Source organism: Emys orbicularis, chromosome 7, assembly GCF_028017835.1.
Source record: "Emys orbicularis isolate rEmyOrb1 chromosome 7, rEmyOrb1.hap1, whole genome shotgun sequence".
Lineage (NCBI taxonomy): Eukaryota > Metazoa > Chordata > Testudines > Emydidae > Emys > Emys orbicularis.
In genome coordinates, this window is record NC_088689.1 from 38392126 (window position 1) to 38416576 (window position 24451).

Sequence of the window (24451 nt, forward strand, 5' to 3'; positions counted from 1 at the left end):
CACGGCCTGTTCTGTCCTTCCGATATATTTTGTACCCCGGAATGATTGTGTCCCATTGATTGCTCTCAGTCCACCAGGTTTCTGTGATGCCTATTATATCTATATCCTCCTTTATCACAAGGCACTCTAGTTCACCCATCTTATTATTTAGACTTCTGGCATTTGTGTACAAGCACTTTAAAAACTTGTCCCTGTTTATTAGCCTGCCTTTTTCTGATGTGCCAGATTCTTTTTTATGTGACTGGTTATCATCTGATCCGGCCCTTACATTATACTTTTCAGTCCTCTGCTCCTGACTATAACCTGGAGATTCTCTGTCATCAGACTCTCCCCTAAGAGAAGTCTGTGTCCGATCCACACGCTCCTCTGCAGCAGTCGGCTTTCCCCCATCTCCTAGTTTAAAAACTGCTCTACTACCTTTTTAATGTTTAGTGCCAGCAGTCTGGTTCCACTTTGGTTTAGGTGGAGCCCATCTCTCCTGTATAGGCTCCTCCCATCCCAGAAGTTTCCCCAGTTCCTAATGAACGTGAACCCCTCCTCTCTACACCATCGTCTCATCCACGCATTGAGACTCTGAAGCTCTGCCTGACTACCTGGCCCTGCGCGTGGAACTGGGAGCATTTCTGAAAATGCCACCATAGAGGTCCTGGATTTCAGTCTCTTCCCTAGCAGCCTAAATTTGGCTTCCAGGACATCTCTCCTACCCTTCCCTATGTCATTGGTACCTACATGTACCACTACCACCGGCTCCTCCCCAGCACTACACATAAGTCTATCTAGATGCCTCGAGAGATCCGCAACCTTCGCACCAGGCAGGCAAGTCACCATACGGTTCTCCCGGTCATCACAGACCCAGCTATCTACATTTCTAATAATCGAATCTCCCATTACTAACACCTGCCTTTTCCTAGAAACTGGAGTTCCCTCCCCCGGAGAGGCAACCTCAGTGCGAGAGGCAACCCCAGAACCATCTGGAAGAAGGGTCCTAACTATGGGAAAGTTTCCCTCTGCTCCCATTGACTGCTCTACTTCCCTGGGCCCTTCTTCCTCCTTAACAGCACAGGTGCTGTCTAAGCGGAGGTGGGACAATTCTACAGTGTCCCGGAAAGCCTCATCAACATACCTCTCTGCCTCTCTCAGCTCCTCCAGTTCCGCCACCCTGGCCTCCAAAGTCCGTACATGGTCTCTGAGGGCCAGGAGCTCCTTGCACCAACTGCACACATACGCCACCCGCCCACAGGGCAGGTAATCATACATGCAACAGTCGGTGCAATAAACTGGATAGCCCCCACTCTGCTGCTGGGCTTCTGCCTGCATTGTATCCTAGTTAGTGAAAGGGTGGTTTACAGATTCTCACAAATTCAATCAGTTGAATCAAATAAGATCTGATCCTCCTCCCTCAAAATAGTAAAACAACAAACAACCTTGGAAACAAGCTAAACCCAAACTTTTTAAAGCTTCATTTGTTTAAAAAAAAAATTAAAAACACTCCAGTTATTGCTCTTATGTTATAAACCGACACGTGCTAGGGCTCCATCAAATGAGAGGTACCCCAAAACTTACTGTGTGCTTGAGAGCTTCTGAGGTTTAAAGAAAGTTTAAGATATGGAGTGATTGTCAGCTTAGAGAGGTTTAGCACAGTTCCTGTGTGTTTGGCTAGAGGGAAGGATCTCTTTTGGCTCACTTAGTAGATGTGCTGTCTATGGACCAGAAATTCATATCTCAGCTGTGGTAATAGGCAAGATACACAGTATAAATTTCCATAACTTTTGATCTCTGAGTAAGTTTCACTGAATATTCATTTGTGTGTTGGTCAGAGAGACAGGCAAAACAAAGGAGAGAAATGGGGAATGGGTGTTTCCAGATTCAGGCCAGGTGACAATCTAGCAAAAACTGATTTCATCTGGATTGCAAAGAGTAGTAAATTGACATGGAAGGGATAGATGGGAGATGGAGACATCGGAAAGGACCTCAGGAGGATTACATTAATTTACTGCAAGAATAAAGCTGTACTTTTCGAGTACAGTGGGACTTCAATTTCTGCTGGATACCCAGAGACTCCTATACTAATTTGATTTTCAAGTTCAAATAAACCCCAAAAATTCAAAGTTAAAACTCCGTCCAAACTATCAAGTTTTATACAGTTTTCAAATGGAACATTGCCAAAGATCTAATGTTTTTCTAGATTTTGTATGGTTTCAGGCTTTGATATGAAGAGTTTGCATGACTCCAGTTTTGAATGTTTAAGAAAACCTAATGAGCTCATTAAAAAAATGTAATTCTTTTTTACATTAAATAAATGCAGCCAGAGTTTCTTCAGAATTCCATGGACCCTACAGGTATTCCTGTTTCTGAAGAGGAGTTGTGTGGCAGGGCTCTTGATGGAGGCAAGAAGACATGAGGGGAAGACATGAGGGGACCCTTACCTAATTTTTTCCACTGGGATTTTTACATTTTCTTTAGATTTTGACTTACATGAACTCTCAAACTGAGGCCACATGTATTCTTAAAATATTTCTGTTCCCACTCAAAGAAATTTGTGAGGCAAACATGAGGAATTTCACTCCACACTCACACTTTTGTATTTGACCATTACTAATATTACATAATTAATTAACTGTAAAACAAGCAATGGATGGCACCAAAATCATAACAGTAGAATATGCTGAAAATATTACCAATAAAATAATGCATAAAAAGCCTAAAATAAAGGTATATCCATTTTCCATGTAGTGACCTATTTGTTTCTCTTTCTTAAGAATGTTGCCATGGTGGAGAATTAACATAAATTCATAGCACTATAAACCACTTTCAGCTGCAATCAAGTCACAGTTAACCAATATAGAACAGCAATCAGGTCAGCAAGTTCTCTGACTAGATAGTGTATGACATATGGAAGGTACAGGTATTCACATTACATTTTGAAAGGCATGTTTATCAGTCTAGGCTAGGTCTAAATATAGTCATCTCCACTTCAGTTACAGTATATCCCTGACAGTGAAGCAGTGCTTTTCAGAACACAACTTTTATAATTCTGTAAACACAGTTACTTTAGCACAATCTGGAAGCGCTATGGTTATAAATAAAAAAAAAACAGTCTAAATCTCAGTATAGCACTGACAGAGCTATGCTAAGTAAAAAGGTTGAATCAAGACCTCTTTCTCAGTTTTCAATATCCACATGAACAGAGATCTTCAGATGGTGTAAATTGGCACAGTGACTTTGATTTCAATTAAGCAGAGGATCTGGCTCAAAACAGTACTTTTTTGCAGAATGTGAAATTTTAAAATAACCCAAAGGAAGAGAGAAGAGACTAAAAATGATTAGATTTTAAAAATAAATCTGTTTTTTATAAAATCAAGTCATTGCACCAGATGACAAAGTTCAAATAAATAAGTCTGTATTGGACAAAGTGTTCTTAAAGGGACACAGTGAAGGAAAATAATAGGGGTTGGTTTTGATCTATAAAAGCCAATGTGGTTAAGATCATGGCTATTTAAGATACTCTACCCTCCTTTAATTTAATGTTTGTGTGCTGTCCTTAGTGTCCAAATTCACCCACTTTCTGGGGTAGGTAGGTATTGTTCACTTAAACAGAAACAAAAAATAAAACTTAAGTGTGCTCTGAGTTTGTCTTCTTCCTACAGTTTCTCCCTGGCCCTAGTTAGAGCTAATAGAACTCACTTAGTGCGGTGAGTTAGGAAGAATAGTTCTGCATGTCTATGCTGGGTCCTAGGATGTCAGGTTCTATTACAGTCTGTCTCCTTATATTCTGTCCAAAAACTGAGCTTATATGAAGCACAGGGGATGCTTCAAGGCCTATCTACATATGTCTTTGTCCAAAGAGATTATCTAAGGGTATGTCTACACTACGAGGGTAGTTCGATTTCTCTTAAATCGAAAATGTAGAATCGATATTGCAAAGTCGAACGTGTGTGTCCACACTAAGGACAGTAATTCGACTTTGTGAGTCCACACTAACGGGGAAAGCGTCGACATTGGAAGCGGTGCACTGTGGGCAGCTATCCCACAGTTCCCGCAGTCCCCGCTGCCCATTGGAATTCTGGGTCGAGCCGCCAATGCCTTCTGGGTAAAAAAAAAAAAGGGTCGAGGGTGCTTTTGGGTAATTGTCGTCATCCGTCCGTCACTACCGCCCTCCCTCCCTCCCTGAAAGCGCCAGCGGGAAACCAGTTTGCGCAATTTTCCGGTCAGTGCCAGCGCGGACGCCACAGCACTGCGAGCATGGATCCCGCTGCGACCATCGCTGCAGTTGTGGCCGTTGTCAACGCCTCGCAGGTTATCATCCACCTTTACCACAGGCAGATGCAGATAAACCAGGCGAGGAGGCTACGGCACCGCGGTGAGGACCTGAAGTCTGAGAGTAGCACAGGCCTGTCAGAAAGCACGGGACCCAGCGCCGAGGACATCACGGTGACAATGGGTCATGTGGATGTTGTGGAACGGCGATTCTGGGCACGGGAAACAAGCACGGACTGGTGGGACCGCATAGTGCTGCAGGTCTGGGATGAATCCCAGTGGCTGCGAAACTTTCGCATACGGAAGGGGACTTTCCTTGAACTTTGTGAGTTGCTGTCCCCTGCCCTGAAGCGCAATGACACCCGGATGCGAGCAGCCCTGACTGTCCAGAAGCGAGTGGCCATAGCCCTCTGGAAGCTTGCAACGCCGGACAGCTACCGGTCAGTCGTGAACCAGTTTGGCGTGGGCAAATCTACCGTGGGGGTTGTTGTGATGCAAGTAGCCAACGCAATCGTTAAGGTACTGCTCTCAAAGATAGTGACCTTGGGAAACGTGGAGGTCATCATAGATGGCTTCGCCGCGATGGGATTCCCAAACTGCGGTGGGGCTATAGATGGAACTCACATCCCTATCCTGGGACCGGACCACCAGGCCAGCCAGTACATTAACAGAAAGGGATACTTTTCAATGGTGCTGCAATCACTGGTGGACCATCGGGGACGTTTTACAAACATCAACGTCGGATGGCCGGGCAAGGTTCATGACGCTCGCGTGTTCAGGAACTCTGGTCTGTTTAGACGGCTGCAGGAAGGTATTTACTTCCCGGACCACAAAATAAGTCTTGGGGATGTGGAGATGCCTACAGTGATCCTTGGGGACCCAGCCTACCCGCTAATGCCCTGGCTCATGAAGCCCTACACTGGCGCCCTGGACACTGAAAAAGAACTGTTCAACTACCGGCTGAGCAAGTGCAGAATGGTGGTGTAGTGTGCTTTTGGCCGTCTCAAGGGGAGATGGAGAAGCTTACTGACTCGCTGTGATCTCAGCGAAACCAATATCCCCATTGTTATAGCAGCTTGCTGTGTGCTCCACAATCTCTGTGAGAGCAAGGGGGAGACCTTTATGGCGGGGTGGGAGGTTGAGGCAAATAGCCTGGCATCTGATTACGCCCAGCCAGACAGCCGGGTGATTAGAAGAGCCCAGCGGGACGCGCTGTGCATCTGGGAGGCTTTGAAAGCTAGGTTCCACAGTGAGCAGGGTAACCAGTGACTTTTAAGTTTCTGTACAGAGAAGCTGAACCTGCCACCGTTTCTTTACCCAGTTAATGTTGACTATCCTCTCCAGTTACAGACCCCCTCCACCCCCTTCCAAAAAAATAAAATCAGTTTTATTTTGTTAATGAACACCGTTGTCTTTAGTACTGTTTTCGCGGGAATGTTTGAAACCTGGGACGCAGACTGTGGTGGGGAGCGGGTATAGTGTACTGATGCAAATGATCCTTCTAAACTCCAGGAATGACAGGATTCGCAGTGGCGGACTGGTTGTTTGAACGGAGCCTGCCAGCCCTCCTGAGCGGGACTGCGTGGATGTGGGGGCTATGTGACTTTATGGCAGGGGGAGGAGGGTTACAGATCCCCTGCTGCGTGGCTCTGTGATCCAGGACAAGGACCGCTGCATAAGATCTGTAACTGCCCTCCCCCGCCACAAAGTCACAGAGCAACCCCCGCCCCCACGCACAGAACATGAAAACCACCTCCCAGACTGACCAGGGTAACTAGTCACTGCACTGTGTATGTGCCCTGCTGCTGGACCTGCCCCCGCCTCTGTACCCTGCTAAAGGTGACTGTCCTGTCCAAGTACCAAGCCCCTTCCCCCCCTTCAGACAGACTCTCCCTCAAAAGAACATGATTGAAACAGTAATGAACAGAAACGTATTTTTTATTAACAACCACACATGAAACTGGGGGGTGAAACTTGGACGGGGGCTTGGGGGAGGCGGGCAGAAAAGGACTTTTCAAATTTTGGGGAATGACAGCCTTCTGGTGCTTGAGCAGTCTGCAGGGGTGGAGTGAGAGTTTTCACGGACTCTGCCGCCCCTCCTTCTTTGGACTTTGGGCGAGGGGGGTATGGGACTTGGTGGCGGGGGAGTGCGGTTACTGATAGACTGCAGCGGGGCTCTGTCCTCCTGCCTCCGTTCCTGCAGAACATCAACAAGGCGCCGGAGCGTGTCCGTTTGCTCCCTCAGAAGTCCAAGCAGCGTTTGAGTCGCCTGCTGGTCTTCCTGCCGCCACCTCTCCTCACGTTCCATGTGTGTCCGGTGCACATGGGACAAATTCTCCCTCCACTGGTTCTGCTGTGCTGCCTGGGCTCGGGAGCAGCCCATTAGTTCTGAGAACATGTCCTCTCGCGTCTTCTTCTTCCTCCGCCTAATGTGCGCTAGCCTCTGGGAGTGTGATGCCAGGCTGGGTTGGGAGACAGTCGCAGATGTGGCTGTGGGAATGAGAAAAAGGTAGTGAATTCCTCCGAAACACAAATGTAGTTGTGAACAGAGAACATAGTCTTTCTCTGTGAACAAGACCATGCACCGCACCTATCACATGCGCACTCAGGACAAGGTCGAATTTTCGGACCTCGCCTTCAGTGCCTGGGGTCTTGCACTGCCGATCTGGGAAGCGGGGCAGGACACAGGAATTTCTGTAGCAGGCAGACATGGTAAGCCGTAGACTTGTGGCTGCTTAAAACTGTAGTAGTACCACTGGCCTCCTTTCACATTGAAAGCAATGCCAGTCTCTGCTGCCAGCAATCGGCCAAGCATGAACTCTGGCCCTGTCCCACCCCCTCGCGGCTGTCCCAGGGAAAGATCCCTGTATGCTGCCCCTCTCCCGCCTCCACCGCGTGGCTGTAAACCAGCGGTTACAGTTCTGTAAAGGAACTTGCAAGCAGTCCCAATACTAACAGTCCCCTACCTAATTCAAAGCAGGTCATCATGAGCGACATCACACTCATGAGGATCTCGGACAGCGAGAAGGAAAGGATGCTTCGGGAAAGCCTGCAAAGACCAGGGCCCTATGCCGCCATGCTGTGCAAGGCAATGATCCCGGAGTACTTGAGGATCTCCTGGCGCGGGAACGTCTCCTACTTCGGAGGACCCACTAAGGCCGCTCTCCCCAGGAACCTGATGAACAGGCTTTCCCATTACCTCCAGGAGAGCTTCGTCGAGATGTCCGTGGAGGATTTCAGCTCTATCCCCGGACATATAGACCGGATTTTAATATAGCTGCAGTGGCAGGGACTAAAGAGTGGAGCAGCTTGGGCAGCAGAATCATGCACAACCGGACACTGTTAGATTTTTTTTAAATAGTTGGAACTGAATACTTAAGCGCCCAGGGTTAAGAAATCATGAAGAACACATTGTTATTATTCTTAATATTCCAGTTTTGTTAAAAATAAATGTTTAGATGTTTAAAACACTTACTGCTTGATCCTTCCCCTGAATCTGTGTCTGGGTTAAATGCTGGGGACGGTTGGTAGGGGATCTCTGTAAGGGTGATGAAGAGCTCCTGGCTGTCGGGGAAATCAGCTTGGTAAGCGCTGCCAACTGCCTCGTCCGCCTCATCTCCTTCCTCATCTTCCCCGTCCTCTAACATGTCCGAGGAAGCGGCCGTGGACAATATCCCATCCTCAGAGTCCACGGTCAGTGGTGGGGTAGTGGTGGCGGACGCACCTAGGATGGAATGCAGTGCCTCGTAGAAACGGGATGTGTGGGGCTGGGATCCGGATCGTCCGTTTGCCTCTTTGGTCTTCTGGTAGCCTTGTCTCAGCTCCTTGATTTTCACGCGGCACTGCGTTGCATCCCGGCTGTATCCTCTCTCTGCCATGGCTTTAGAGATCTTCTCATAGATCTTTGCGTTCCGTCTTTTGGAGCGCAGCTCGGAAAGCACGGACTCATCGCCTCACACAGTGATGAGATTCAAGACTTCCCGATCAGTCCATGCTGGGGCCCTCTTTCTATTCTGGGATTGCACGGCCATCTCTGCTGGAGAGCTCTGCATCGTTGCCAGTGCTGCTGAGCTCGCCACGATGTCCAAACAGGAAAAGAGATTCAAACTGGCCAGACAGGAAAAGGAATTCAAATTTTCCCGGGGCTTTTCCTGTGTGGCTGGTCAGAGCATCCGAGCTCGGACTGCTGTCCAGAGTGTCAACAGAGTGGTGCACTGTGGGATAGCTCCCGGAGCTATTAGCGTCGATTTCCATCCACACCAAGCCTAATTCGATATGGCCATGTCGAATTTAGCGCTACTCCCCTCGTTGGGGAGGAGTACAGAAGTCGAATTTAAGAGACCTCTATGTCGAACTAAATAGCCTTGTGGTGTGGACGGGTGCAGGGTTAATTCGATGTAACAGCACTAAATTCGACATAAACGCCTAGTGTAGACCAGGCCTAAGAGGCGCTTGAGTTTCTTTGTTGGGAAGTTGGTAGAGTTCTCCGTGCCCATTCTGCTGTGTGTTTCTTTACGTGACTTTGCTAATTATGTATAGATGCTTAGAGAATGTGATGGGTACACTTTGCAAATGAAAAAAGTTACAAAATAAGAAAAATTGAAGTAAATTAGGCAAATTTATATATGTAAATTAAATCAGGGATAATTTAATAAAACTAATTACATTTCATTATTAGTCTTTGTTTACTTAATGTACTTATTTCACTATACACAATGAAAATAAACTAGTCATTTGGGACCTAATCCATGCCCACTGCAACCAACAGAAAGATCCCAGTTGACTTTAACAGGTTTCAGATCAGGCCCTTTCACTTCTGTCTATAGTCAGTTTTGAGTTGATTTTACATTCACCTTGTATTAACACACTGCTACAATGACTGGTGAGCAAACATGTAGGGGGGATACGGATTTGTTTTCAGGGGTATTTTTATTGAATTAATTAAACATCAATGAAAACATTCCTGTTGGCCCTAGATTTTGCAAAGGTTTGTTTTTACACAACCCAAATTTGATATGACAATGCTCCTTTAAGATGTGTGAGGACTAAACACAGGGGAACAACACAAGGTATAAACTGGTGTTCTGAGTAAGAACACAACATCTCAGATGCTTATTTGAATCTTCTGAGGTCCTCTTACATCTACATAATAAGTCTCACAAGTCTAGATTCTCACAATATTTTTGTTACTCCTTGCTTCTGGCAGGACTAGAAGTGCCCCAGGAGAGGACTCTCATGAGGAAGGTATTTCAACACTTCTGCTTCCATCCAGAATCAGGAAACAAAGTTATGTGAAAACAAAAATAAAAATGTGGAGGGGAGAGAAAAAAAATCTACCTCAATCTTTTTTTAAAGTTGGGTTTAGGTCAGTTATTACTTTATTTTCGCCAGCTCATATACCTCTATTTGACTGCAGTCTCAACTTGTTTGTTGTACAAATTTTTATGCATGTACCTTGACAGACATCTGTAGCAGGTGACAAGTTAGCATCAGGAACCAAGTTAACTTGCCCATGTATCCTTTCTATATAGTCTAGAAAGAGAACTAGATGCATTTTTCATCTCCTTTAAATTATTATGTTTATAATAAATCTTGAACATTAAAAAGGGAGTATGCAACAATACATGGCATTATTAGCTTGTTACTGAATGTATATTACCACGTAGGTACAACTTGTAAATGTGACCTTCCCATGCTGTTGAATGTATTGATTATGTCCTGAAATACCATTAATTTAAAATAGATGCAGAGATGTCTTCTGTCCAACAACATAAAGGATAACCCCTGGTATGTCTATAAAACAGCGAGTCAGAATGTTTCTGTTTCCTGGATCCTATTACTACTTTACTTATTTTTTTCTAGTCACCCTTAGAAAACTTTCCATTTCTAACTATTAAATACTTGCTTCCCTGGTCCAAGATTTAGGAGGGAAAAAAAAGTCTGGGAAATAAACTAACATCTCTGTCCAGAAGTCGTCCAGTACTGTTTAGGTACAGCCTCTGGCTGATGGGATCCAGAATCACCCAGTAATCAATGTTGTCCTTCAATGATAGTTCAATAGTGGGATCAGTCCCTCCTGCTGTCCCTTTTATCAGCATACTGTCCACTAGGATAGTGCCTGCAAGAAAAAAATGGATAAAAGAGAATACGTTCATATATGTGTACTATAAAGCAAATTTCAATGCATTTGAATAATTCACTTTCATTCTAGTTCTTTTTTTTCAATATTGTGGATTTAATTGGTATTAAAAAAAAGAACAATCCACTTCAAAAGACCTATTTTGGCTAACTACAGTATAAACTATTCCAGGAACCTCTGAAGTAAACTCTTTATAAAAAACACTGCAAGTTTTACCTTGGTGATTAGACCCACTATCTAGGTTCTTATTTTCTGTTAACATCGTGATTTCTGGCCCCCGGCCCCCCGTCATCTATCATCCAACATTATCATGAACAAAGGAAAATACAGTAACTCCTCACTTAAAGTCGTCCTGGTTAACGTTGTTTCGTTGTTACGTTGCTGATCAATTAGGGAACATGCTCGTTTAAAGTTGTGTAATGCTCCCTTCTAACGTCTTTGGCAGCCGCCTGCTTTGTCTACTGCTTGCAGGAAGAGCAGCCCGTTGCAGCTAGCTGGTGGGGGCTTGGAACCAGCATGGACCGGCAGCCCCCCCATCAGCTCCCCGCTCCCCTAAGTTCCCTGTGCAGCAGCTGCCCAGAAGGCTAGCAATTGCAGCTGCCCCCCCCCCCACTGCCATGTGCTGCTGCTCCTGCCCTCTGCCTTGGAGCTGCTCCCCGAGACTCCTGCTTGCTGTGAGGAGGGGGGAGGGGCGAGGGAAGGAAGAGGGGGGCTAATGTCAGGGTGTCCCCCTCCCCTGTGCTCCTGCACCCTGCTTACCCCATCTTCCATAGAGCAGGGGGGACACACCCGGGCTCAGGACGGAGGGAGCTTGCAGCAGCTGCGGTACTTAAAGGGGAAATGCGCATATTTCCCTCCATTCCTGCTGCCATGTAGAGTGAGAGAGTTAACACTTGAGGGCTCAGCCAATTGCTAGTTCATCATTTAGCAGTAAGGGAAATATCCCACCCTCTGACTCCTCCACCTCAACCAAGCTTCACAATCATCATCACTGTGTACCAGAATTAAATTGTTTGTTTAAAACTTATAGTGTGTGTGTGTGTGTGTGTGTGTGTGTAGTCTTGTCTGGTGAAAAAAATTTCCCTGAACCTAACCCCCTCATTTACATTAATTCTTATGGGGAAATTGGATTCACTTAACATCGTTTCACTTAAAGTCGCATTTTTCAGGAACATAACTATAATGTTAAGTGAGGAGTTACTGTACTGTTAGAGAGACTGATATTTCAATTCAGTGACTAAGGCTTCTGATAGAAAGAGTGCATCAGAAAATAGAAGAAGAAAAAGAAAATAGAAAATAGAAATAGAAAAAATAGAAATAGAAAAAAGAAAATAGAAGAAGAAAAAGAGAAAGAAATAAAGTGTAACAGTAGTAATACATAGTATGTCTACACTGCAATGTAAGCCCAGGGTTAGTAGAGCTTGAGTTAGCAGACCTTGTATTTGCTAACCTATGGCTTGAGTGTCTACATTCATTTGTAACCCCAGGTAGGACGGATGAACCCTGGGTCCCAACCTGGGGCTCCAGCATCTACACTGCATTAAGAGAGCCTGAGTCCAATCACCCATATCCCAGACTTGTTAGCGCCCTCCAAAAATGTGACCACGTCTAACCTTTTGTTCACAGAGAAATGTGGGAAAACTTGACTATCCACCAAACTTGACTGTCTAGAAGAGAAAATAAATTGGCCCATCGGATTGGGGTATACTTTTGGCAGACTCCCAGAGGACAAGTCCAGTGGGCCTGCCTCCACACTGCAAAGGAAAAGCGTTTGAACCCTGGGTGTCAGCTTGACTTAGGCTTGGGCCCTCCATCCCCGTAGGGTGCTGGGGCTCTGGGTCTGAGCCCTGGGTTAACGCAATGTGTATAGAGACAGAAGGGGGGGAGATTAGGCTTGACTATGAGTTCCAAGCCTGGATTTACACTGCAGTGTAGACATATATACAATATCCATGGAAAGATTTCATTTTTTGTGGAGATCCATAAGAGAAAAACAAATTGTAGCATAAAGAAATCAAAAAAACGAGACCCTACAAAATAAAAGCACTGCAATTTTCGCCTCTATTATGCAGCATTTCTGGGGCATTCAATTAGTATCATACATTAGTCTAATAGAGATAATCTGTTTTCACTCTTTTCCCCCCACCCTTTCTTTCTCTTTTGGTTAAATTATTGCCTAATAGTTCTACATCAGGGGTCGGCAACCTTTCAGAAGTGGTGTGCCAAGTCTTCATTTATTCACTCTAATGTAAGGTTTCACGTGCCAGTAATACATTGTAACGTTTTTAGAAGGTCTCTTTCTATAAGTCTATAATATATAACTGAACTATTGTTGTATGTAAAGTAAATAAGGTTTTTAAAATGTTTAAGAAGCTTCATTTAAAATTAAATTAAAATGCAGAGCCCCCCGGACCGGTGGCCAGGACCCGGGCAGTGTGATTGCCACTGAAAATCAGCTCATGTGCCGCCTTCGGCACACATGCCATAGGCTGCCTACCCCTGTTCTACATAGTTAGCAGCTAGTGTGCATTACTTAATTAAAATAATCCAGGTAATGGAGAATTTACTCCATTTGATTAACAGTTACAAAGATTAACTGCCCTCACTATTGAAAATTTTACACTTGAGGTGGCTGGCAGTCCATGCATTTGCCTAAGCCAAGAAACCTACAGAAATCAGCCCTACCCAACCTTGGCCTTCGACAAAGGAGATAATAATGATGACAACTGTTAAATATTTGCATCTTACTTCCAGTTTGAAGCTACTCGATCTTGTTATACATTTGTCTGCTAGATAAAAAGTCCTTTAAAACCACATAATTTGATTTTAGATTTTTTTAAGGCACCCGACATTCCTATGTTCTTAAAAGAAACTTTCATTTTGCATTTTTATATAAATCCATGATAAAGGCATTTGAGATTTCTTGCTAAATTATAAACATTTGAAAATAAGCCTTTTAATATCTATCATTATAGTATTATTTTCGTATCTTATTAAGATTCTAACATTCAATTTCTGTTCTTTAAAATGTTTGATCATTTTAGGTGCACACAGCCTGCTTTTGTCCTTAGGCTAAAATGCCAAGTTGTCACCTACTCACAATAAATCTAAAGACACAGAAAAGATTTTGATACAACATGACATGACATGAAATGACAGTTTCTATGCTATGTCTCTATAAGTGCAAGTAGAGAGGCAGAAATATTTCCAAATGCCCAGAATGCACTAGTTTGCAAGTAGCTTACATGATTAGTCTAAGGTGCTAGGGTTTTTTTGTGCACATCAAAAAAACAGAACCGAAAACACACTGCAATGCTCAAACTTAAAACCAGTCTAGTATTTCAATAAATCAGAATAGTCCACTGATTTCTATGGAACTTACCCACTCTGTCTTGTGGATGGTATGTGGAGATGGTAAGACTGGAATTTTTAAATCATTAAATTAAAAATATAGTGCTAGAAGGCTGTAATTAGATTTGTGTATGTGATTTTAGCATGTGCCCTGAACGTTGTGGTATGAAAGTGGGAAGGTGACGAATGTCATGGAGTTTCATAATGATTACTGTTCTGTACCCCAAAGGTGTCTGAGGTATGGGATTTCTGTGAAGGAAGGTTGGAACACTGGCGAAACAGACAACTGCAGCACACTCTCCTACAGTCACAAGGCCTGTGATTACAAGTCATGAAGGCTCAATAGAGCTAACTGCCAAACAATGGAGCAACCAGATGGACCTTTTTACTTGAATGGCCTGGCTGCCTGACCGCAAAAGAAACAGTTTGAGGCAAAAGGAAGACTTCTTACCTACACCCTAGAAACAAAAGCCATTAACTTATTAAGTAAATGGGGGTCATGCATACAGAGGGAGATGGGGCTTTGAGAAAAGGAAGTTTCTTCTAAGAGGGGGAAACATTCTCTGGATCTCAAGAGCTTCTGGGCTTGCTTCAATTATGTAAATTGGATATGTTCTGTTCCTGTAACTCAACATGGAAGACAAATAACTTATCTTGTAGCAAAGCATAGGATTAGATTAGTCTAATATGCATGTATGATGTTTGTTGTTTTAAAATAATTTTCTCTTATGCATGGTTCTATTTGCTGATAAACCTACTTGTTTTAAGAAGGCTGTTCATCAATGTATCTCACTGGTCACGTGTTCCAAAATGAAGAAAACAGGTATCGAGTAAGACCTGCACAATAATAAGTGGTTGGCAAAGATGGGATATTGGACTCTGATCCCAGTCTAAGAGTAGGAGAATGGCGTAGTTCCACTCCAAGACTGGGAAGGAGGGCACAAGCCTAACACCAGAGGGGGGCACACAGAAAGAACAGAAAGGAAATGGGTGCAATCAGTCCTATAACCATGACAGGGAACGTATGTGAAAGGGTATTAATGTGGTTGAGTGTTGTGTTGGTAGTAGGCTACTGCTTGTAGAATGGTATTGTGTCAGACGTGAATGTTGACTTAATTTATTATTTATTTAATGTTTAATGTTTGTATTTCTGTATAGCAAAACACCTGAACCACCATAATTTTAGGTTAACAGGTTTTTATTAGTGGGAATATACAAAGGAAACATTGAAGCAAAAATAAACTTCCATATGACATTACTGCAGAATTGTTATGAATGAGTTTAAGCATAAGAAATTTTTGTTGGACCTAACCCAAAGCCAAATGAAGTCAACGCAGCTCTGTTTGTGAACTATTATTTTACCATCAGTCATATGAAACCTTTAGGACATTTCTGCATCTCTGGTGGGGTTTGCTGAGGATAGCAAACGTGTCATTGATTCAGTAGAAGTCAACTGAAACTGAGTTGTTTCAGCTGACTTGCCTTTTCACTTTTTGAGGATTCTCTTGAACCCTAATCTATCAGATAAACTTTAATGGGAAATGCTATACATGAAGCAAAGCCCGGGGGAAAAGGTTTGGCACAAATTTCTAGAAACCAAATTACACCAAGTTTTGTGTAGCTGAAAATTCAACATTCTTTATTATTATAAAAAATATATGTAGACACAACTGAATTACTGTCATTGCCACAGCCAAAAGTTACTGCATTTAAGCAATTTTTTTATGCATTCAAAGCCAAAACCCATTTCATTTAGCCTAGGTATGGCTAAAGGAAAAAGTAGCAGGAAATACGCAAAAACAACGCGGAGTCCTTGTGGCACCTTAGAGACTAACAAATGTATTTAGGCATAAGCTTTCATGGGCTACAATCCGCTTCATCAGATGCATGGAGTGAAAAATACAGTAAGCAGGTATAAATATACAGCACATGAAAAGATGAGAGTTGCCTTATCAAGTGGGGGGTCAGTGCTAATGAGGCCAATTCAATCATGGTGGATGTGACCCATTCCCAACAGTTGACAAGAAGGTGTGAGTATCAACAGAGGGGAAATTATTTTTTGTAGTGACCCTGCCACTCCCAGTCTTTATTCAGGCATAATTTGATGGTGTCAAGTTTGCAAATTAATTCCAGTTCTGCAGTTTCTCGTTGAAGTCTGTTTTTGAAGTTTTTTTGTTGAAGAATGACCATTTTTAGTCTGCTATTGAGTGTCCAGGGAGATTGAAGTGCTCTCCTACTGGTTTTTGAATGTTACAATTCTTGATGTCTGATTTGTGTCCATTTATTCTTTTGTGTAGAGACTGTCCGGTTTGGCCAATGTACATGGCAGAGGGGCATTGCTGGCACATGGTGGCATATATCACATTGGTAGATGTGCAATATATCATATGAATTCACTCCAGTGGACTAGGAGGCTACAGTTACAAGTTGAAGTAAAGGATACAAGGCTGGACTAAATTTATGTAATAAATATAGATGGTGGGGAAAAAGAAAACATTGACCAGCCAACCACTAGAGGTGAAATTGGAATGAGTAACACTTGTAGTTCTACTATAAGCATTTCTAAGCACTCATCCCTGTAGAAGCTGCTACATGACTGAGAATCAAACTGAGTTTAGCTATAGCAATCGAGCCAACAAGTATGATCTACTTACAGATGTAAGACTAATGAAATTAAGTCCTATGGACTCTTCCTTTGGAATTTCTCAAAATTCCAGGGGAATCCAATCCAATGTTTCAACCTAACCTAGATGGACCAGGAAACCTGTCCACTCTAACGAAGAGCCACAGCTCTACCCTGAAGCTAAACAATCCCATGCCTACCATTAGACCATTTAAGGAGCACTAGTAAATTCCCCCACTTCCTTTTCTCTTCTCCAGGCTTCCCTTATCTGTGTTCTTGTGTGTATGTTTAGAAAGGGAAACTGATTTGACAAAGTAAATATGCGGTGTTATAGCCATGTTGATATCAGTAGATTAGAGACATAAGGAGGGTGAGGTAATGTCTTTTATTTTGGACCAACTTCTGTTGGAGAGAGACACATGCTTTTGAGCTTACACAGAGGCCCGAGGAAAAGCTCTGTGCAAGCTTGTCTCTATCACCAACTGAAGTAGGTCCAATAAAAAATATTACCTTACCCACCTTGACAAAGCAACAACTTTGGAGGTAAGCTGAGAACATTGTATATGTAACACTGTTTGCACTTCCATCATTTAAGAAGAGGGCTAAGAAAGAAAAGCTGGTTTTGTAACTTGCAAAATAAATATAATGGGATACTGAGTAAGGAACCCCTGCCACTGACGCCCAGCAGTTTGACATTAGAATGGATGAGCCAGAGAAGGAATGATTATTAGTGAGAAAGCTAGAGTGTGTGACGGTTTTATGCAAATGCTATATATGATTCCATGAAATCAACTTTTTTCCGTGAATCTACCATAAACACAGAAGCAGCTCTCCTATTGACCTTAGGAAGCTAATTCATAAGACATTTAAATGGGGGAAAATAGACATTTTGCATTTAGATTCATTATCAGGTTCTTGATAGTTATTTTTTATGTAATTTAAAGATAGTGCCTTGACTCATCTTTTGTACATTAACCACCGCAAGATCTTAAAATTTATCATTAAAAATGAAGAAGATACTCCAGGGGTTAGTGATGAAAATTCTGGAAGTCAATGGGGCAGATCCTTAGCTCGTGTGGATGAACTGAAGTCAATGGAGCTATGACATATTATACCAGCAGAGGATCCTCCCCACTATGAGATGACTGGTACACTTCACGGCTCTTGATAAATACACTTGATAAACAGATGCTAATAATTAGGTATACATTATTAGGTGTATTATTTATACAGTATCTCATCTCAAAGCAACCCACTTTGATACAGAAACTGGTATATCACACAAGCTATAGCACCTATCCTCTGCTAAGAACTATGCAGCTGAAGGCCACTTGTATAGCTCTTGGGGCTAGATCATGGCTTAAGTACTAGACAGGATCATGTAAATAAAATATAGGCACCTTTGAGATGTTTAACACTTCATAGCAACACTATAAAGGAGTTTGTAGCAAAAAGTGCGGAAGAATGTATAATTGAAACTGCAGAGCGAATTTCAATGAATCAATATGGGCTATATGTATGAGCCTCTAACACAGAGGTGGGCAAACTACAGCCCGCGGGCAACATCCGACCCGTGGGACCATTCTCCCCGGCCCCTGAACTCCTGGCTCAGGAGGCTAGCACCCAGCCCCTACCCTGCAGCCTCAGCTCACTGCACCACTGGCGCAATGCTCCGGGCGGCGGGGCGGTGAGCTCCTGGAGCAGCGCTGCTGCAGAGCCCGGCCTGACCTGGTGCTCTGTGCTGCACGGTGCATGGCTGGCTCCAGCCAGGCGGCGTGGCTGCCTGTCATGGTGCAGCCACGCCGCCAGCCACCGATGCTCCAGGCAGCGCAGTAAGGGGGCAGGGGATGGGGGTTGGATAGAGGGCAGGGGAGTTCAGGGGTGGTCAGGGTCTGAGGGTGTGGATAGGGGTTGGGGCAGTCAGAGGGCGGGGAACAGGGGGGTTGAATGGGGGCGGGGGTCCCGGGGGCGGTCAGGGAGAAGGGGTGGTTGGATGGGGCAGAGGTCCCAGGGGGTGCTGTCAGGAAGGAGAGAAGGGGTTGGATGGGGCGACGGGAGGCAGTTGGGGGCGGGGGTTCCGGGGGCGGTCAGGGAGCAGGGTGGGTGGATGGGGCAGGGATTCCAGGGGGGCAGTCAGGAATGAGAGGAGGGATTGGATGGAGTGGCTGGGGGCAGTCAGGGATGAGGGTTCCGGGGGCGATCAGGGGACAGGGAGAAGAGGTGGTTGGATGGGGCAGGGGTCCCGGGGGGCAGTCAGGAAGGAGGGGGGGTGGATGGAGTGGTGGGGGGCAGTTAGTGGCGGGGAGTCCGGGGGCGCTCAGGGGACAGGGAGCGGGGGGGTGGATGGGGCAGGGGTCCAGGGGGGCCATCAGGGAACAGGGGGGGTTGGATGGGGCAGGAGTCCCGGGGGGCTGTCAGGGGTGAGAAGCAGGGGGGGTCAGATAGGGGGTGGGGGCCGGGCCACGCCTGCCTGTTTGGGGAGCCTCCCCTAACCGGCCATCCATACAATTTCTGAAACCCGATGCAGCCCTCAGGCCAAAAAGTTTGCCCGCCCCTGCTCTAACACAGCATTTCTTGTTCTGAAGAACATTCTCTTTCTTTTATGCATTTATGTTAGAGTGAGTCAAAGCCCAGTGAAGTCAACAGAAATCTTCTGCATCATGTTCTTAATTCATGTGAAGTGAGGAAGTCCTATGTTTAAAATATATACCCTTCTACCTAAACCCAAGTCTGAATTTCACTGAAAAAAAAACAACCCATCATCAAAAACTTAATTTTACAAGAAGGCTTACTATTATATACTGAGTACATTTTTAAAACCAACTACAGTAATTCACCCTTCTCAATTATCATGACTCCTACAGAAAGCTACTCTGTATCAACATACCAAGAGTTTACAAGTAGCAACACCACCAAGTATGAATCCAATCAACTATGACTGCACACTAGCAATAACCACTCATTTTAGCAGGCAAACTGAAGTCTGAAGAAATAATTCAGGAAAGCCCAGGTTCATCTCTATTTATGTTACGCCAATCAGATTTTAGCAGAGTAAACCCTCCCACCTATGAGGAGGCATAAGTATGATACAGATGCCACGTGGCAGGATCTCATTTATGTCGGGTGGAAGAACAGCCTCAAAGAATCGTAAAGACAAAGAGGTTTTAAAATATTGTCATTAAGTAAAATAAAAATTGCCCTCCTATTTGGTGATAGAGGATGGGAAAAATGATCTGCTGGCAGTGAAATGGTGCAGCTCTAATTGAGCATTGCTCTTGGAGATCAGAAATAAGCAAAACTGTGAAATCTCTCTGTCTGCTGTTCACAGAAGGGAGGACCTGCTTCCCAGTGCTCTTCCTAAATTTATCCACTACTGACCAGGATAGAGAGGAAGAGGAAAAAATGCAGAGGAAGCTCTTGGAATGGCATTCTGCCATCTGTTGAAGTAGTTCCGGTAATCCATTTGTACAGAACATTAGCATTAGCTACAGAATATAAGTTGTACCTGGCATGATTCCAACCCCTTCTGTTGCAAACTTCATCATTCAATGAGCCCTGAGCAGTGTTTACACAACAACAAGCAATGTTCCTGTTTTCTGTTTAAAAAGAGCAAATACACATATGAACTGCCTTAAGTTTATTCTGAGTTCCACTGATCACAAAATGCTTTGAAAGCAGGGATTTTTCCATTAAAAATAGTAGTAAGTGGATTAACTGAGCTGTCAGTTGCTTACTTTGACATTCTGTATAGTTTTCACAGCTAAACCCGCATCATATACTCTATATCTCCACATTTGAAGATGTATTTCAGTAATGCAGGGTGAACTGAATAGAAATAAGTTGAAAAATCAATGGAAAATGAAAAACCTATTTACAGAAAGTGTATTGTGAACTCTGTTCTGCCTTTACTTAAGCTCAAGGTAACACATATTCATATAAGAAAGAGAATATGACACTATAAAGACACATATTGAACTACTATATTCTCCACACAAGAATTAAGAGTACACTACCTTGAGATACTTGCCAGGCACATCTCTAAAAGTGGAGGTGGCAACACAAAAGGGATATATAACAATATCTTATCCCAAGCTGAGCCACCTAGAATGTAGTCCTTTCATTACATTTTGTACCTCTAAAGTTAAATATGTTCAGCAGCCTTTACTTCTTACCGTACAAAAAAAGAAGGGAGGCTCCAGAAGAAAATGGGCACCTCAAGCCTTCACAGAAAGGGATAGGACTAAGTGAAATGGAAAAAAAAACAGGTGTATGCATATTTACAACTCAGAATTGAGGGGGTCTTGTTTTAACCTTGGGCTGTCCAGAAGTCTAGCACTTAGATTCTGTGGTGCACCTCTAGAAGTAATACAGAAATACACAGCCCCCATGGGATGCTACACTATCTTAATGGATCATCCAAAGTCAGGGCAATATTAATTTTCCTGCAGGGCCTATCTCTATTGAAGAACAAATTTCAAGTGGGAGGAGCAGTGTCTGGTATAACCATAAGTTGGGAGAATCCCTGCCAGAGGGGGCTTAGTGGTGCAATATGTAGAGCCCTATGTAGATACAAAATTTGTATCTGCATCCAATCCGTGATCTGCAAACATGGTCCATAGATATTTGCATCTGCGGATATCTGCAGATTTTCAGGGATCTAGCAATATGTCTCTCTCCATGGAAAGTGACAGAAGCTGTCAAACCCTCATGCAATTATTATATTTCCCCAAATCTCAACAAAACACTCAGAGTCATATCCGAGGATTAACTGCAAATGTCATAACTGTCATGCATTCCTCTAGAGTACTGTAATAGACTGCACTCTGTTATGAAGAGTTCCTTTTTAAAAAAAAGATCATAGAATCATTGAAGATTAGGTTTGGAAGAGACCTCAGGAGGTCATCTAGTCCAACCCCCTGCTCAAAGCAGGACAAACACCAACTAAATCATCCCAGCCACGGCTTTGTCAAGCCGGGCCTTAAAAACAATCTAAGGATGGAGATTCCACAACCTCCCTAGGTAACCCATTCCAGTACTTTACCACCCTCCTAGTGAAATAGTTTTTCCTAATATCCAACCTAGATCTCCCCCACTGCCACTTGAGACCATTGCTCCTTCTTCTGTCATCTGCCACCACTGAGAACAGCCGAGATCCATCCTCTTTGGAACCTCCCTTCAGGTAGTTGAAGGCTGCTATCAAATCTCCCCTCACTGTTCTCTTCTGCAGACTAAACAAGCCCAGTTCCCTCAGCCTCTCCTCGTAAATCATGTGTCCCAGCCCCCTGATCATTTTTGTTGCCCTCTGCTGGACTTTCTCCAATTTGTCCACATCTTTTCTGTGGGGGGTGTGTGCCCAAAACTGGATGCAATACTCAAGATGTGGCCTCACCAGTGCTGAATAGAGGGGAATAATCACTTCCCTCGGTCTGCTGGCAATGCTCCTACTAACGCATCCCAATATACCATTAGCCTTCTTGGCAACAAGGGCACACTGTTGAGTCATATCCACTTCTTGCCCACTGTAATCCCTGCGTCCTTTTCTGCATAACTGCTGCTTAACCAGTCAGTCCCCAGCCTGTAGCGGTGCATGGAATTCTTCCTTCCTAAGTGCAGGACTCTGCACTTGTCCTTGTTGAACCTCATTAGATTCCTTTTGGCTCAATCCTCCAATTTGTCTAGGTCACTCTGGACTCTATCCCTACCCTCCAGCGTATCTACCTCTCCCCCCCAGTTTAGTGTCATCTGCGAACTTGCTGAGGATGCAATCCATCCCATCATCCAGATCATTAATAAATATGTTGAACAAAACCGATCCCAGGACCGACCCCTGGGGCACTCCACTTGATATTGGCTGCCAACTAGACATTGAGCCATTGATCACTACCCGTTGAGCCCAACAATCTAGCCAGCTTTCTATCCACTTTATAGTCCATTCATCCAATCCATACTTTTTGAACTTGCTGGCAAGAATACTGTGGGAGACCACACCCAAAAGCTTTGCTAAAGTCAAGATATATCACATCCACTGCTTTCCCCATATCCACAGAGCCAGTTATCTCATCATAGAAGGCAATCAGGTTGGTCAGACATGACTTGCCCTTTGTGAATCCATGTTGACTCTTCCTGTTCACCTTCCTCTCCTTCAAGTGCTTCAAAATGGTTTCCTTGAGGACCTGCTCCATGATTTTTCCAGGGACTGAGGTGAGGCTGACTGGTCTGTAGTTCCCCAGGTTCTCCTTCTTCCCTTTTTTAAAGATGGGCACTATATTTGTCTTTTTCCAATCATTAAAATACATTACTTACGTAGTGGGAATTGAATGTACTAGAATTGCTAAATTGAGAGAAGGTGCAGCTCTCTAATCCCAGTATCTGTCCCACGGTTAACCTTGCTGCTTCTTGTACTTCCCTCTCATGGCCAGGTTTAGTGGTCACCCAGCATAGGTCTGGGGCAGGAAAGGAATTAAGAAGAAGGATCCCCTTATTTCAGGCCCCTCCATCATTTCATCTCTTCTATTTGTAGCTAGCTCATGACACTCCCTTTTTTGTCATTAGCCTCCCACTTCACTTCCCAGTTACAGCCCTTTTCCATCACTAATCTCACATTCTCTCTAACTTTTGTTCTTTCAACTTCCGTCCCCTAAGTGAGACCACTCTCCCACTCACGAGTGAAGTCAGGAAGCCTGGCTAATTGTAGATTTGAGGTTAGTTTATAGATTGTAAAATAAAAACAAACTTCTCCAGCATTTAAAAATATTTTAGCAAGATAGGATGACTGGAATTGCCAAACTAGATCAGACCATGGTCCACCTTGCCCAGCATTCTGTCTCTGACTGTGGTCTGTATTATGTTCACAGCATGCACACAGAGAAGTTAGAGAAAAGCATAGATATCCTTGCTGGAAGACTTCAGTGTAAACTTACTTTATTTCTTAAAATTCAGAATTATAACACACAAGAGAGAGAGAAAACGGGCTTGCTCCCTAAGACAGAGGCGCAACTCCCTCCGCTTGCTTGAAGCTGACTCCTTCCAGACTGACACTGATCACACACTTTCCTAGCCTGCAAGGAGGGCCAGGAAATTCCTTATAAATTAAAGTGACAGTCTACAATTCCAACACAATTTTTAAATAAACTACAGCCTGTAACAGATGCTTAAAAGGCAGGTGTAACAAACTCACAGTAGGCAGATGTGGGATAATCTGCCAACCCATAAAAGTTTCATCCTAACCCCAATAGTCAGTGATTGTCCAAAGCATGACGTTTTTATCCATAATTTTGTGTTAATAATTATAACTCTGGATATTGTTATCCATATAAACATCCAATCATTCTTTGGCACTTACTAAATTCTTGGCTTCAATGAAATCGTGTGGCAACATGTACCACAGTCTAATTATGCGTTCAGTGAAAAAGCATTTCCTTTTATCCATTCTGAATTTGGTATCTTTCAATTTCATAAAATGCCCATGTGCTGTGAGACAGGGAGAACAGAAGCTTTCGATCTCCCTTCTGTATGTTAGCTTTTATCACATCCTCCTTAGTCATATCCTTTCTAAGGAGAATAGTCCCAATCTTTTCAACCTCTGAGGTTTTTTCCATGCTCCTAATCATTTGTCACTTTTTTTTCAGAATCCCCTCTAATTCTGCAAGTTTCAGAGTAGCAGCCGTGTTAGTCTGTATCCGCAAAAAGAACAGGAGTACTTGTGGCACCTTAGAGACTAACAAATTTATAGCCCACGAAAGCTTATGCTCTAATAAATTTGTTAGTCTCTAAGGTGCCACAAGTACTCCTGTTCTTTTTTCTAATTCTGCAATATCTTTAATAAGATGGAGTGACCAGTAGTGATTCAACAGCATTCTAGATGAGGATTGGACTAGTGATTTATATAGAGAGAGAATATTTGAAGGATTATTCCCAATACCATTCTTTAGGAAACATCTTTTTTACTTTTTACTGCAGCTACACATTGAGTACAGGTCTTCACTAAGATGTCTGCAATGATGCTCAAGTTCTTCTTCCTGAGTTGATACAGTCAAAGCTCTCTAATGTGTATTTAGCAACACTGAATTTCTTCTGCCATC

At 43.7% G+C, this 24451-nt stretch overlaps 1 protein-coding gene across 2 annotated transcripts in view; it reads right to left on the reverse strand.

Annotated features, from left to right (window-relative positions):
• The window catches only part of PCDH15 (protocadherin related 15), a 751423-nt gene that overhangs the window by 533979 nt on the left and 192993 nt on the right, over positions 1-24451 (reverse strand). For both annotated transcript variants that reach the window (XM_065407245.1, XM_065407244.1), the window contains exon 3: positions 10215-10375. In XM_065407245.1, coding sequence (XP_065263317.1) covers positions 10215-10375 — 161 coding nt within the window. The remainder of the gene's footprint in view (positions 1-10214; positions 10376-24451) is intronic.